The sequence below is a fragment of the Pristis pectinata genome, chromosome 9, assembly GCF_009764475.1.
Source record: "Pristis pectinata isolate sPriPec2 chromosome 9, sPriPec2.1.pri, whole genome shotgun sequence".
Classification (NCBI taxonomy): domain Eukaryota; kingdom Metazoa; phylum Chordata; class Chondrichthyes; order Rhinopristiformes; family Pristidae; genus Pristis; species Pristis pectinata.
Window position 1 is genome coordinate 65,805,437 of NC_067413.1, and position 15,380 is coordinate 65,820,816.

Genomic DNA, 15,380 nt, shown 5'->3' on the forward strand with positions numbered 1-15,380 from the left:
CAATTGAGCCTGTTTGTGTGTTTACCTCTATTGAGCATTGCTATTTAGATTTGAATCCTGCATGAATTTCTTTTGTTGCTGATACTTCAGCACTTCTGGAGTCTCCCTAATGAGTTGAACTACTTGAAAAGGGGTATTCCACCTGTCTTTAGGGCTGTAATATTTTACAAATAATGCGTATTGTCAACATTGTACAGTTTACATCCAGCATTTCCTTCAGCTTGTACAGCAATATTTTGATTTACGGTAAAAACAATTGTAACCTACTGCTAAGTAGTTTGAAGAAGCAATTTTGCTTGTTTTCTCCTGGAGCAGCTTTTCTGGTCATGGATGGTTACTAGACATTCTGAATGAACTGGAAAATTGACCCAGGGACTGGAGGTGTTTTGATTTTTTTTAGAAGAATGAGGAGTAGATATAAACTTATGGTTGCTATATGTGTGCATATATGTATGTATGTGTTTTTTTTAATATATGTATATCATTTTAAAATACAGTGTTGTAACACTTTAGGAATTCAAATTAGGATCTCCTTTTCAAACCCAAAAGTATACTATCTGCAACCAAGTTGTTGAGTTTCAAAGTTGGTTTGAGTTAAACTAGTAAACAGAACCACCAAGATAGTGCCTGTTCTCTGCTTGTTGTCTTTTCCAAGCACTGAATGTAGCTAAAATCAGTAATGTAATACTATAGGAATTAAAACTTTTGTTTTTTTGCTTTTTGATTAAGAACATTATTATAATTTTGTTTTATTTTAACAGATTTGGGCTCAAATAACAGTGGATACTATGAACTAATGGCAGTACTAACACATCAAGGCAGATCAAGTTCATCTGGTCATTACGTAGCTTGGGTTAGAAGAAAATCAGGTAATCTTTCCTCTTATATAATCAGTTTTATATAATTGATATAAGTATTATTAGTTTTATATAATTAATGCAAACTGATTTATATAATTAGTTTGCATTATCTAACATTAGGAGGCTTTCCTTTTTTAGTATCAATTGGAGAAATTCAACATTGCTAACATTTAAAAATAAAAATGGTCCTTGGCAGCCTTTACTTAGTTTTATTAAGTTTTTATATTTTTTACATTTGTATATGAATTGCTATAGGTATGAATTGCAGCTGTTGCACATCTTGCCTGTTGCAACTGCATTCTGTGCTGAAAGGACAATTTTGAAGTAAATTTAGACATTAGTCAGCAAGACCTGCATGTAAATCTATATTGCAACAAATGTTTGTGTTCCTAAACGTTAAGGTTTCCATTTCTCATTTGTATTGATTTGATTTTTAGATGAGTGGATTAAATTCGATGATGATAAAGTCAGCGTTGTGGCACCGGAGGATATTCTAAAGTTGTCTGGTGGTGGTGACTGGCACATAGCCTATGTTCTACTGTACGGGCCTCGTAGACTAGAAGTAATTGAAGATGAAGCCCCGCAGTGATGTCATAATTGAGCACAACTACCTTCATTTTCCTTATCCTGCATGGCTATTACTGTTGTGCAATGCCTTCACTTTCTGTGGCTTACCTTAATTGGAAGTAAGACTGCAAAGGGAAGGTGTTGTCTTAACTGTGACCCTGGTATTGCTTAACATCACCTACCAAACCTTTCAAAACAAATCAGGTATTAGTTGAAGAAGACCTGTGGATTTGATCTGTTCTTAATTCTGCCACTTCTCCATGTGGAATAATAATAATAATAAAAGTGATCCATAAATCTTGGGTTTCTTCCTCCAGTTTCTGGTTTTCAGTCAAATGTGATTACTGGTGAGTGGATGTGTGATACTGCATTAGAAAAATAAATATCCCATTGAATGGGGTTTCTCTTAAATGTGTATTTCAAATTAAAAGTACAATGTAAATTTGCATTGTAAATTTTACATTGCAATTAAGCCTAATTCTAAAAAGTTCTAGTTTTTCTAACCATTGTATTGCTGTTCCAACCAAAACTAGTTTGCCTGAAACCACATTTTATTGTACAAAGTAAATTCATAAACCTTATGATTTGCTAAAACTTTGAAGTTCAACTATTATTTGAACATAATTGGAAAAATAACTTAATTGTTTGAACCTGTTTGTGATTCATCACCCAATAATATTAGATTAAAGTCCCCCAAACCTAAATTTCTAAAGTTGTGTGTGGATTAAGCTTTTCTTTTCCAAGAGTGAATAATATGATAATAAGCTTATGTCCTGTCTTGAGGCTTGATTCGTATCAGCCTGGGTAAGGAACTTCATTGGGTTGTCTGTCCTCTGCAATGGCTGGTGCCTGATCTGTTTTTCTCTCTGCTTATTTCCCTAAATTTCAAGCTTAAAGTGTAGCTTTTTGAACTTTATGAAGAAAATTACACCTATGCCGTACTAAGAAATATGAGTTTGTAAACCCTGCAGAGACTGCAGAGCTTTTTTCTTTTAACAAGATGGTTGTCCAATATGTGATTAGAATCAGTGGAGTTCCAAACACCATCCACTTTGAAACCATTCAAGAGCAAAATCCAAATTGATAGAGAGTGGATCAGCATTAATGGAATTTGTCAAATGTATGATGATGGCTAATTTACCCTTCCCATCTCCCTTTATTTACTGAACTGTGGATTGCTCATTCTTCTTCAGAAAACAAATGCACACATTAGCTTGCTGTAGCAAAGAATGGGAAGGCAAATGATTTGTGAATAAAAAGAATCATGGCAGCTGCCAAGGTAGTGGGCACAAACTTGCATTATACACTGCTGCTGATCTTGCACATTTACACATTAATCAAGTGGAAGCCCGATGAATCATGAAGGTTCATCTCTAGGAATCAACATGGCTCAAAACTGCAGATGCTAGAAATCTGAAATAATAATCGAAAATGTTGGAAACATTTAGCAGATCAGAACATCTACAGAAGAAAAAGTTATTTTTTTTATTTTGGCTAATGAAATAAAAATGATAACTCTGGACTCATGGAGTTGGTATTCTCTGAATTTTTTTGCCACTTCCATTTCTCCATGGAGAAATCTATGTAAGTACTTAAAAAGCTAATGTTACTGCTTGGGAAAATTTGTTGTACTTGCAATCTTGGAACATACCTTTTAATGTTAATTTTGCTCCAAGGAATTTTTTTTATCTGTGCAAAATAGTTGCTTCCAATTCTAGGTTCATTAATTTGAGCTGGTACTCTCGTTCAGAATTTTCATCAAATACATTCATTTTGGTTGGTTGGATCTTCAGCCATCTATAAAGGTAAGCAGGATCAGCAAGAACTACATTCTTCTGGGTTCAATGACTTATTCATGGCGTGTTACTTATTTGCTATATTGGCATTATCCAGAGGTAACTGTAATCATGATACTCTACATTCCAATAGTGGATACACTTAAGAAGTAATTAATTGGCTGTAAAGTCCTGTTGTGTTTTCTCCTGACGATGATGCTTGCCACAAGCAATGATAATGGAACTATAATACTATTACAATAGCCTTTGCTTAGAAATTTAAATAATTTGACTTCTAAGTAATATAGAGCAGCTCTCAAAGAAATTAGTCAAAGTTTAACTAATGCCAAATAATAAATATTGGCACTTAAAATTTCACATTAGCATCTATATTGTATATTGGCCCCTGTGGCTGATGATGTAGAACTGTATTCCAGTTTGTCTGTCTTTAAACAGGGTTAAGGATGATTTCCACTGAAGGTGAAGCCAGTGTGGGGCCTGCAGACTGCCACAGGTGGGACAGGTTGTCCTTGAGTGACTAGGCAGTCAGATGGATAATTTGGGAGGTGATGTGTTCTTGGTGAATGGACTTGAGGTTCATTCCGGATGGCCTTCTCAAATTTCAGTGGTCATGGTCCAAGGATTCCATTGAGATGGTGGATGTACCTTGAGAACCAACTTGAATCTTTTTCTCCCTTCATCTGATAATCTCTTGCTGTGACAGTTTGGCAAAGAGTGTCTATTTTTGGAGTCTGGGATTAGACATGGGGATGATGTGGCCTAACCATTGGAGCAGACCGTGTGTAATTATGCCCATAGCATCTGTGGCTGGACCAGGACAAGTTGTTGGAACTTGAAACTTGTGATTTTTTTTTTATTATTATGTATGTCATGGACCTTTATTGTTGGAGGATAGATTGGTAGATGACCTTTGTTCTGTGGATTTAAGTGGAAGACCTATTCTCTGTTATGGTTCAGTGAAAGTCTATAGTATCTGTGATGATTTAAGTTGGGGTGGCCTTGGTTCTGGAGTGAAGGTGACATGATTTGTCCTGCTGTTCGATACCACGCGAGCAGGAAGCTTGATGGAGGCAAGGTGCAGCATTTGTGGCGAGCAAGATTTAAAAAGTGCCAGTATGATGATGTAGCTTTGCTTGATACAAATCTGCTCCAAGTTTGGTTTATTTGGACTTTTGTGATCAATACTTGCATGCTTCATGTAGAGATGATTGTCTGAGGGTTGGTGCCACTTCCTGCATTTCTCTTGTAGTCAACATGCAATTCAGATCATGTCCATTGCGCCTCAAAATGGATAGAATCCACCCTATAATCAGGGGAGGAGGCAGTTAAAGAGGGCTTTCCTGTGGTAGAATGCAGGGAGACCACTACTACAACTGGATTGCTTTCTTGAGGATGGTCTCCTGGCATATCCTCCCCTTCCAAGACTTGGGAGATGAGGTAGTGAACTTGTAACTAAACTCTGTCAAGGTTTAAAACTTCAGGGATACCATTTGCTCCATGGTCTTGCTTCTCTAATACAAATGGCCTTTTTGATTTCTAATCAGTCAAGGAGGTAGCAAGACTGGTGCTTGTGTCAAGGACCAAGTTCCAGTGAGGAGAAGTCTGAAATACTCTTTCCAGGAGATCCTTAGTACCACTGTTCTTAACAGGATGTGTCTCTTAGATGAATGCCTGTGTAAGTCCTGAAGAATCCACACATGGCATGATTTCCTACTACTCAATTAAGTTGTATTTGTCTTAGGTGCTAATTACAATGCCTATGAAAATATAACACATATGCTTAACTTTACATCAGAGTAGAAGGCTATCTCTGCAGAAGTTTCAGAAAATTTCAGATTTTTGCTATCTACAGTTCTGTTTAAAATCATATGCAGGATTTGAGTAGTTCCCTTTTCAATTTAAAACAAGAGTTGCCTGCCTGATTTGTATTGCTTTTCTTTGTGAGCAATGTGATGTTTTTAATTTCCCAAACAATTGCAACAACTTTTAGAAATGAGCCTTTTCTGTAATGACTGAATTGTTACCTGAAATATGTTCTTCTGTTAATGGTATGATAACACAAGATTTGCTTCTAGGTTTATGAACTGGAAAGGCCTTACCTAGAAGTGTAGATGATTGTAAGGGGAAGATGAAAGGTGGCATAAGCAGGTGTAGAGCCCGAAAATGATGGTGAGCAAAATGGCTTTACACCTAAAGTAAACAGCTGAGGCATTAGCACAACTGAAATCCTGGAAAAAGCAACAGGGTTTAAACAGGGGCTACAGTACAGTTAAAGGAAATTGTTGGAGTATTTTAGAATGGTCCACAGCCAAATACTTGACTCATTATGAATTTTAAATTCTCATTTTGTTCAAAACCATCTGTGGATTTGCTCCCACCTCTTAACCTCCTAGTCCAATGCTGCTCAGATCTGTATTGTTTTGGCTTCTTGGCACCCTAATCTTTTTGCATCAATAACAAGTGGCATATCATTAAATAATTTTGTTACACTCACTACTAGGCTTACATGATAACTTGTAAATAAATGATTTCAAACAAAACTGAACAATTAGAAAATGTGGAGATCAAAAGTTTGGGCACACCAACTCTACATTTTGCATTTGTATTTGCAGGACTAAACTCTAAATGTACATTTGGACAATATTCATTGCTTAAACTGTCACTGATCATTCAAATGTTTCCTATGTGTTGTGTGCTGGCAGAGCATAGCAAGGCAAGTTTTACATCTTAGAATCCAATCTGAGCTGCAAACATAAAGATAAAACCCTGAAATGATTTGAATTATACCCTTTATCATTATGTACCTCCAAGGTGGATGTCAACTGAATCAAAAGAACATCATCTTCATTTCTAAATTTAAGATCCTCCTTTCCCATAAGTAGAAATTCTGAACAATGGATCACATTTACTTGTATACTTCCATCTTCAACTTAGAAGGTGGCAAGTAGTTATTCATATCTATCCACTAATTAATTCAAATACAAAAGTGTGCTATAAGAGTTAAGAATTACACTTAAGATGGCTGCAACTTTAATGAGGCAACAATTCCTTACCATTGTAAAAGTTAACTATGGAGAGATTGAAACACCATGCCAAGTTTAGGCCATGAACACAAATCCTTTTGGTTAGAGCTGAATCAACATAGGTGTAATAAGGATAGTTAAACCAAAAAATCTCCATATTACAGAAACTGGTTTATATATATAAAAAACTTGTAAAATTCATTGCCTCATTATTTGAAATAGAACAGTAAAAAAAGAAAACAAGGTCAATTTGTACACTTGTTTAGTTCTTTAGTTAATAACTAGCTGATGCTGTCAGCCTCATTTGTCAGGATTTCTGCAAGTTCAGTCAAACCAGCATCAATCAATGCAGACAAAAAATTCTCCACTGTAGCTTGCAATCCCTCCCGATCATGCCAAGCAACCAGCAGCAGCTTAGCACGCATCTTCACATCCTCACTATCAGACTCGATTCCACAGATGTCAGACTCCTTCATTTCAAAGTGTGGTGCCAATACTTTCCACTGTTCTCCAAGCTTGCTGGCAAATATATCTATCTGTTCACCTGTTACAAGCTTAGTGTGCACATCAGGACCTAAAAATAAAGAAAAAATTAAATGTCACTTACGATACCTAATTCATACAAAGGTAAACATGCTCTTTATTCTGTTCAAACTATAATCCAGATCAACTTGTCAGATGAGAATAAAACATTAGGTTCCAATAAATAGTAGCCCCAAAGAAAATCAAACACTTGCTTGTTATCTTGCAGGAATATGATGAAAGTGAGAGTGAATTGTAGTCTTTCTTCCTTTCACCAAACACAGTAAGATCATGGTAGCACATTGTGTCATAGCTTCAACTTGCAATGTTGATGAGTGGTAGTACAGGGCTCTAAACCTTAAATTCATCATCTTGGATACTTCTGACAAAGTTTTTTTTATAAAAGTCTGTAGACAGCTTTTTGTAAAATGTTTAGCTAATTGTCACAAGTACCACCTTCAGACTGGTGCCAATTTCTAATAAGATACTTAAAGGACTCTTCTTAAATTTAGCAGCTAATCAGACAGTCACTACATTTAGTCAACATTTATTGAAAAATTAAATTCTAAACTTGTCACTTATTAAAATATGCATCATGCAATTGTACCTTTATATACTGTTTTGTTAATTAAAAGAGCTTTGTTTGATTTTGATTACTCAATTTAGGCCAGAGCTAAGATTATTCTACTGAAGCAAATAAAATGCTTGGTTGAAAGCTTTCACTCTACAACAGTTGGAACTTGCACTTCAAAAGTACTTCATTAGCAATACAAGGACCAATCCACTAACTCAGCAAATTAAAGGACTCCCAAAAATGACCGACAAATATAAATTCTAGAATATGGAGCTGTAGCTACAATTCAGGAGTTTCATGAGTCAATAATAGAAAATTTTTTAAAAACCTGCAGATACTGGAAATCTTAAAAAAAAACTGCTGCGTGTTTCTAACATTTTCTGTTTTACAGTAAAACTGAATTCTGCAGCCAACTGCAAGAAAAAAAATCTGGGGGAACTCAATGGATCAAGCAGCATCTGTGGAGGCCCTGCATCAACTGCTTGACTGCCGAGTTCCTCCAGCAGTTTGTTTTTTGCTGCAGACTCAAGCATCCAATTGTTTGGAAATCCAGACTGTGAGTGGGGTATATGGCCAGAGTCAAGTAGCTCTGGAGCAGGCCCTTTGGCCCATCTATGCTAATCCCATTTTCTTGGGCAGTAGCCTTCTATAACATGGCAATTCAAATGCTTATATATATTTCCCATTCTGTTTAAAATCACCAGATTAACTGGAAAATTTATTATACTACCACATAACATGTTCAAAACAAAAGTGAAACTTGTGTTTCACACTAAGTGTACGATCCAGTAATTAAGAAAATCTATGATTTCGGCTCCACCAAATTATCAGAGTTTTACAATACAGTACATCATAGTACATTAAATTTTGCAGTGAAATCAAGTTTAAAGGGAACAGGCAATATAGAAGAACCCTCGCTGCACACCAAGCCCTTAGCTCACATTCCAAACTGATGTGTGAACCAGGAGCCGGAACATCAGGATTTCTGAACAATCAGATGCCAGAATAGAGAAGTTTCTATACTTTGAGCAGATGATTTCTTCACAGTCTGGCCAGATTCCCTCAGCCAGCATAGCTTTGTGAAGGGAAGATCTTGCCTCACAAGCCTGATAGAGTTCTTTGAGGAGGTGACCAGGAAGATTGATGAGGGCAGTGTGGTGGATGTGGTTTACATGGATTTTAGTAAGGCATTTGATAAGGTTCCTCATGGTAGGCTTCTTCAGAAGGTCAGAGGCCAAGGGATCCAAGGAAGCTTGGCTGTGTGGATTAGGAATTGGCTTGCATGTAGAAAGCAGAGGGTTGTGGTGGAAGGAGTGCCCTCGGATTGGAAGGCAGTGACTAGTGGTGTCCCGCAGGGATCGGTTCTGGGACCTCTACTTTTTGTGATATTTATAGATGACTTAGATGAGGGGGTGGAGGGCTGGGTTAGTAAGTTTGCGGACGACACTAAGATAGGCGGTGTTGTGGATAGTGTGGAGGGCTGTCGGAGCTTACAGAGGGATATTGATAGGATGCAGAGCTGGGCTGACAAGTGGCAGATGGAGTTCAATCCGGAGAAATGTGAGGTGGTACACTTTGGAAGGACAAACTCCAGGGCAGAGTACTGGGTGAATGGCAAGGCACTTGGCAGTGTGGAGGAGCAGAGGGATCTGGGGGTTCATATTCACAGTTCACTGAAAGTTGCCTCTCAGGTGGAAAGAGCAGTTAAGAAGGCCAATGGGATGTTGGCTTTCATAAGTCGCGAGATTGAGTTTAAGAGCCGCGAGGTGATGATGCAGCTTTACAAAACTCTAGTTAGGCCACACTTAGAGTACTGTGTTCAGTTCTGGTCGCCTCATTATAGGAAGGATGTGGAGGCATTGGAGAGGGTGCAGAGGAGATTTACCAGGATGCTGCCTGGATTGGAGAGTATTGAATATGAGGAGAGGCTTAAGGTGCTAGGGCTTTATTTCACTGGAAAGGAGGAGGATGAGAGGAGACATGAAAGAGGTATATAAAATATTGAGAGGAATAGATAGACAGTCAGCGCCTCCTTCCCAGGGCACCAATGCTCAAGACGAGAGGTCATGGCTTTAAGGTTATGGGTGGGAGGTTCAGGGGAGATGTCAGAGGGAGGTTTTTCACCCAGAGAGTGGTTGGTGCATGGAATGCACTGCCTGGGGTGGTGGTGGAGGCAGATACATTGAACAGGTTCAAGAGCTTGTTGGATAGGCATATGGAGGAATGTGAGATAGAGGGATATGCGGGAGGAAGGGGTTAGGTAGTGTGAGGGTGGTCTGATGGACGGCACAACATGGTGGGCCAAAGGGCCCGTTTTGTGCTGTATGGTTCTATGGTTCTAAATATCATGAAGTCTCAGTCATCAATAAGGAAACATTTAACCTGCAAAATAACCTCCACTACCAATAGTCTAGTCATTCACTTGTGATTTAAAAACTCAAAAAAAAACTAGCATTTGGACAACCTCCTTAGCCTTATGGACTCTAATGAATTCTGCAACTTCAAGTAAATTGAGCTCTCTGTCTATATCAGTCATCTGTCTGTAATATTAACTCAGCTTCTTTTTTATTCTCTCTGGGAGCAGAGGACATAGCCCACCCGGCCTTCTCCTGCTCTGCATTTCACAACTCCCACATTCTTTTGTCTATGGTCTCACCCTCTCATTCATTGAACAGATAACCTTATTTACAGCTTATTCCCATTATCACATTGGTTTTTACTGAGATATCCCCTTCCCCTCCCTTTACAAGCTTCTTTTATCTCCTTTTCAGTTCTAATGTAGGATCTCTGACTTGAAAAGATGACTGTTTCTCTTCCCGCAGTTGCAGCCTGACCTGCTTGAGTATTTCCAGCATTTTCTATCTTTGTATCTGCAGTTTATTTATATTTAAGTACAAACTGTTTCTCCTTCCAAGGTGATATCTTCATTATTGACTGATGAACCGCAGCTTTGTTGCTTCTCTGCAACTGTCACCTAGTCTTATCATTCCCAGGTGCAGTCTCCAATGTTCCTTCCTGACTTCAGAAGGACCCAAATTAAAGCACAGCTGTTGTGAAGTAGATATAAACCAATAGAGCTGGTTTGATGATTAATCTCTTCAATCAAGATGACTCATTATTCCAGTTACATTCAGCAAATTAACCCTTAATGTACAGGGACAGTTGCATCCTTAAGCACTTCTATAATTCTCCCATGTCACACAAAATAGGTTTGTTATGAATCCCTGATCTTTACCTCTACTTGATCCCCACGAGGTCTCCCATTCAAACTCCCATCCTGAGCTCAGCCCGATCATCCTTGCTACGTGACTACTTATTTTTCCTTTGTTTCAACATAATTGCTGCCTTTAACACATTTTTTCCAATACCCACATAATCTTCAATCACATTTTCTTTTTGTGGTGCTCAAACATGTTGTATTTTGAAATTTCTTTAAATTATGTTAAAGAACTGAGGTTATGAGTTACATCTGCTGTGTAGATCATTATGTTCTTCAACTTTTCCACAGTATTTGATCAGTTTACAATGCTGACCTTCTTTACCAGAACTATTCAATTGCTCTATTTCTACTGGGACAGATATAAAAAAATGATGATGGAGCCAACACAAAAGACAAATCTACATGATGTTGATCTCACCAATATACTAGTGGCAGATCCATCTGTGTTGGGGAGTAATGGCAGAGGTCACCATTGCACAGTCCTTGTGCAGACTGAGTCCTTTCCTTCCATCAAGGAAACTCCGCCATTATAATTACAACCACGCTAAATGGAATATTTGCCAGTTCAAAACTAGGCAGCCATTCATCACTGTGGGCCATTAGGAGAAGCAGCAATGTACACCACCACAATCTACATGCAATCCCCACTCTACAGTTACAATCAGGGAAAGAACCCTGGTTCAGTGAGTGCAGCATCACACAAACCTAAAAATGATGCCCCAACCTGAAGCATCAACACAAAATCAGAATGCAATCAGCAGCTAAGCAACCTGACAACTGGAGCATCAGATCAAACTTGGCCAAACCTGCCACATCTGGTTGAAATTTATTCCAGAGACGAGGTGGGAAATAAAGTGCTGGACAATGACAATCTTCAAAAACAGTATAATCATAGTCTAGTTCAATGTTTTAAATTTTGTTTTAAAATGTTTCAATTTACTATTGTTTCTGGATGTCTTACTGGGGATTCTGTTTTGTGGCTGGGGCTGCTCTGCTTCTCCCCAAACCTATCCTGCCCACCCCACCACATGAGATGGCAGTTAAATTACCAAGACATTGCCACTATGAATCAGCTTTTGAAAGGAAGGTTGCCAGGGAATCTACACAATTGAAGCAGAGACAACACACTGCTTAGTAATGAGCAATGGCAGCTGCTGCTGACCAAAAAATCCAAGCCAATGTTGTCGATAATCTGCACAGATGTTTTTAATGAGTAACAGATTAGTTCTGATTTCTTCATAGCCAAATGCAGCCAGCACAGCTCCAGCTTCACTGATCCTAGTTCTAGCTTTCACCAATCCTCTATTGACATTTTCACAGAAAGGGCTCAGCTTTCCCAGGAATGCTGACACAGCAAAACTCTTTCTTTCAACTACTTTAGACTGGCAAAATTGCTCATCTGAAACTAGGACTCAAAAGTGTCACTACATTTCTCTGATCAACATCAGATCTAAAGCCACCAGACCCAGCTAGAAACTCCACTCCCTTCCCGTCAGCTCTGTTCCCCTGTCCCTCACCAGATCACAAGACAAAGGAGCAGAAGTAGGCCATTCGGCCCATTGAGTCTGCTTCATGAGCTAAACTAATACTATTTCCCTCTAGCCCCAATTTCTGGCCTTATCCCCATATCCCTTGATAACGTGACTAATTAGATACCTGTTTATCTCCTCTTCCAATGATCGGGCCTCCAGAGCTGTATGTAGCAAAGAATTCCATAATTTCACTACCCTCTGGCTAAAGAAATTTCTCCTCATTTCTGTTCTAAACAGGTACCCTCTAATTCTAAGAGTGTGCCCTCTAGTCCGGGACTCACCCACTGGGGGAACAGCTTAACCACGTCTACTCTGTCCAGTCCTTTCAATATTCTAAATGTTTCTATGAGGTCCCCTCCCATTCTTCTGTACTTCAATGAATACAGTCCAAGAGCCAACAAACGCTCATCATAAGTAAGCCCTTTCATTCCGGGAATCATCCTTGTAGCTCTTTTCTGAATTCTCTCCAACATCAGTACATCCTTCCTAAGATAAGGGGCCCAAAACTGCACATAGTGTTCCAAATGAGGCCTCACCAGTGCCCCACAGAGCCTCATCAACACTTCCTTACTTTTATACTTTATAGTTCTCGAAATGAATGCTAATATAGCATTTGCTTTCTTTACTGCCGATCCAACCTGGTGGTTAACCTTTAGGGTATCCTGCACGAGTACCCCCAAGCCCCTTTGTATTTATGTACTTTGAATTTTCTCCCCTTCTAGATAATTGCCCATTTATTTCTTTTTCCAAAGTGTACAACCGCATATTTCTCAACATTGAATCTCATCTCGATGAGACTCGGGCTTCGGTTCGGAGGACTTCGGAGCAGCTAAGTGTTTTCTCTGTTTATCACTTTTATTAGGGTTTTTGGGTGTAAGGCTTAGTTTTTGTTAGGGTTTTTAGTGTAAGGTTTAGATTTTTTAATAAGTTTTTTAAGTAGTCGAGTGGGGGCTGGACTGCGCAGGCGCGGCGCGGGCAGCTTAAAAAGGAAACAGCCTATAGAGCGGGCAGCGTCAGAGCGGGCCGCGGAGTGAGAGGGAGCAGAGTGTTCTGGGCTTTGGCTCAGGGGGCTTCGGCGTGAAGGGGCAAGGAGGGTAAGTAGCTGGTAAGTAGGTAAAGGCAAGGTTTAGCTTTTGGTCATTATAGATTTGTAGGTGGGACTAACTAGGGGAAAAAAAAGGTAGTCAGATGGAGGACATGGTGGTGTGCTGCAGCTGTCTGATGTGGGAACTTGTGGACCTTGCTGCGGTCCAAGATGGCCACATCTGCAGTAAGTGCTTGAGGCTGGATGAACTTCGGCTCAGAGTTGATGAGCTGGAGTCGCAGCTACAAACACTGCGCAACATAAGGGAGGGAGAGAGTTATGTAGACACGGTGCATCAGGTGACAGTCACCCCCCTTAGGGTAGGTACATCTGAGGTTCAGGAGGCAGATAGAATGGTGACAGTCAGGGGAGGGAAGAGGAAGAAGTAGTCAGGCAGGCAGACAGGACAGAGAGCCCCAGAGGCTGTTCCCCTCAGTAACAAGTTTTCTGCCTTGGAAGCTGTTGAGGGGGATGACCTGCAGGGGCCTAGCTGCAGTTACCAGGTCTCTGGCACTGGGACTGGTACTGCTGCTCAGAAGGGAAGGGTGGGAAAGAGACATGCGGTAGTGATAGGGGACTCGATAGTCAGGGAAACAGACAGGAGGTTCTGTGGCAGTGAGCATGAATCCCGGATGGTATGTTGCCTCCCAGGTGCCAGGGTCCGGGATGTCACTGATCGGGTCCACAGAATTCTTGAGTGGGAGGGAGAGCAGCCAGAAGTTGTGGTCCATATTGGCACCAATGACATAGGTAGGAAGGGGGATGAGGTCCTGAAGAGCGAGTTCAGGGAGCTAGGCAGAAAATTGAGGAACAGGACCTCAAGGGTAGCAATCTCGGGATTGCTGCCAGTGCCACGTGATAGTGAAGGTAGGAATAGAAGGAGGTGGCAGATAAATGTGTGGCTGAGAAGTTGGTGCAGGAGGGAGGGTTTTAGATTTCTGGATCATTGGGATCTCTTCTCGGGAAGGTGAGACCTGTACGGAGGACGGGTTACACCCGAACCAGAAGGGGGCCAATATCCTTGCAGCGAGATTTGCTAAGGTGGTACAGGAGGGTTTAAACTAGTTTGTGAGGGGGAAGGGAACCGGAGAAGTAGGTCAGAGGGAGAAGGGAATGGGGAAAAGTTAGATCAAACAGGTAGAGAGGCTTTGGGGAAGGAGAAGCAGAATACAGGCTGTAAAAGTAGTAAGGTAGATGGACTGAAGTGTGTTTACTTAAATGCAAGAAGTGTCAGGAATAAGGGGGATGAACTGAGGGCTTGGATAAGTATGGGGGACTCTGATATCGTGGCTATTACTGAGACGTGGCTGACGTCAGGAGAGGAGTGGATATTGAATATTCCTGGTTTTCAGTGTTTTAAGAGGGATAGGGAAGGGGGGAGAAGAGGGGGAGGGGTGGCGATACTGGTCAGGGACACTGTTACGGCTGTGGAAAAGATGGATGTTGTAGAAGGATCATCTCCAGAGTCCGTATGGGTGGAGTTAAGGAACAAGAAAGGAGCAGTTACTCTACTAGGAGTATTCTATAGGCCCCCCGGTAGCAGTAGAGATATAGAGGAGCAGATTGGCAGGCAGTGTTTGGAGAGAAGCAGAAATAACAGGGTTGTTATAATGGGAGACTTCAACTTCCCAAATATAGACTGGAACCTGCTTAGTGCCAAAGGTTTAGATGGGACAGAATTTGTTAAATGTGTCTAGGAGGGATTCCTGACGCAGTATGTTGACAGGCCGACTAGAGGGAATGCCATGTTAGATCTAGTTTTAGGAAATGAATCGGGACAGGTGAAGGATCTATTGGTGGGTGAGCATTTGGGGGACAGTGACCATTGCTCCATAACCTTTAAAATTGTCATGGACAGGGACAGGTGCAGAGAGGACAAGAGGTTTCTCAATTGGGGAAGGGCTAACTCTGAGGCTATAAGGAGAGAACTTGGGAGTGTAAATTGGGATGTCCTTTTTGAAGGAAAATGTACCATGGGGATGTGGTCGATATTCAGGGATCTTATGCAGGATGTTAGGGATAAATATGTCCCAGTGAGGCAAAGAAGGAATGGCAGGGTGAAGGAACCGTGGGTGACGAGAGAGGTGGAACGACTTGTTAGGGAGAAGAAGGTAACATACGTGAGGTATAAGCAGCAAGGTTCAGACAGGGCCCGTGAGGAATATAGGGTAGCGAGGAAGGAACTTAAGAAAGGGCTGAGGA

The 15,380-nt window shown here is 40.4% G+C and overlaps 2 protein-coding genes across 3 annotated transcripts in view; one reads left to right on the forward strand and one right to left on the reverse strand.

The window, feature by feature from the left end:
- Positions 1 to 1,724, forward strand: part of usp14 (ubiquitin specific peptidase 14 (tRNA-guanine transglycosylase)) — a 38,806-nt gene extending 37,082 nt beyond the window's left edge. The window contains exons 15-16 of the mRNA XM_052022984.1: positions 762 to 869; positions 1,298 to 1,724. Of these exons, the coding sequence (XP_051878944.1) occupies positions 762 to 869; positions 1,298 to 1,449 (260 nt within the window). The 3' untranslated portion in view covers positions 1,450 to 1,724. The remainder of the gene's footprint in view (positions 1 to 761; positions 870 to 1,297) is intronic.
- Positions 1,725 to 1,873: 149 nt separating this feature from the next.
- The window catches only part of thoc1 (THO complex 1), a 63,180-nt gene continuing 49,673 nt past the window's right edge, over positions 1,874 to 15,380 (reverse strand). For both annotated transcript variants that reach the window (XM_052022981.1, XM_052022982.1), the window contains exon 21: positions 1,874 to 6,820. In XM_052022981.1, coding sequence (XP_051878941.1) covers positions 6,528 to 6,820 — 293 coding nt within the window. In that variant the 3' untranslated portion in view covers positions 1,874 to 6,527. The remainder of the gene's footprint in view (positions 6,821 to 15,380) is intronic.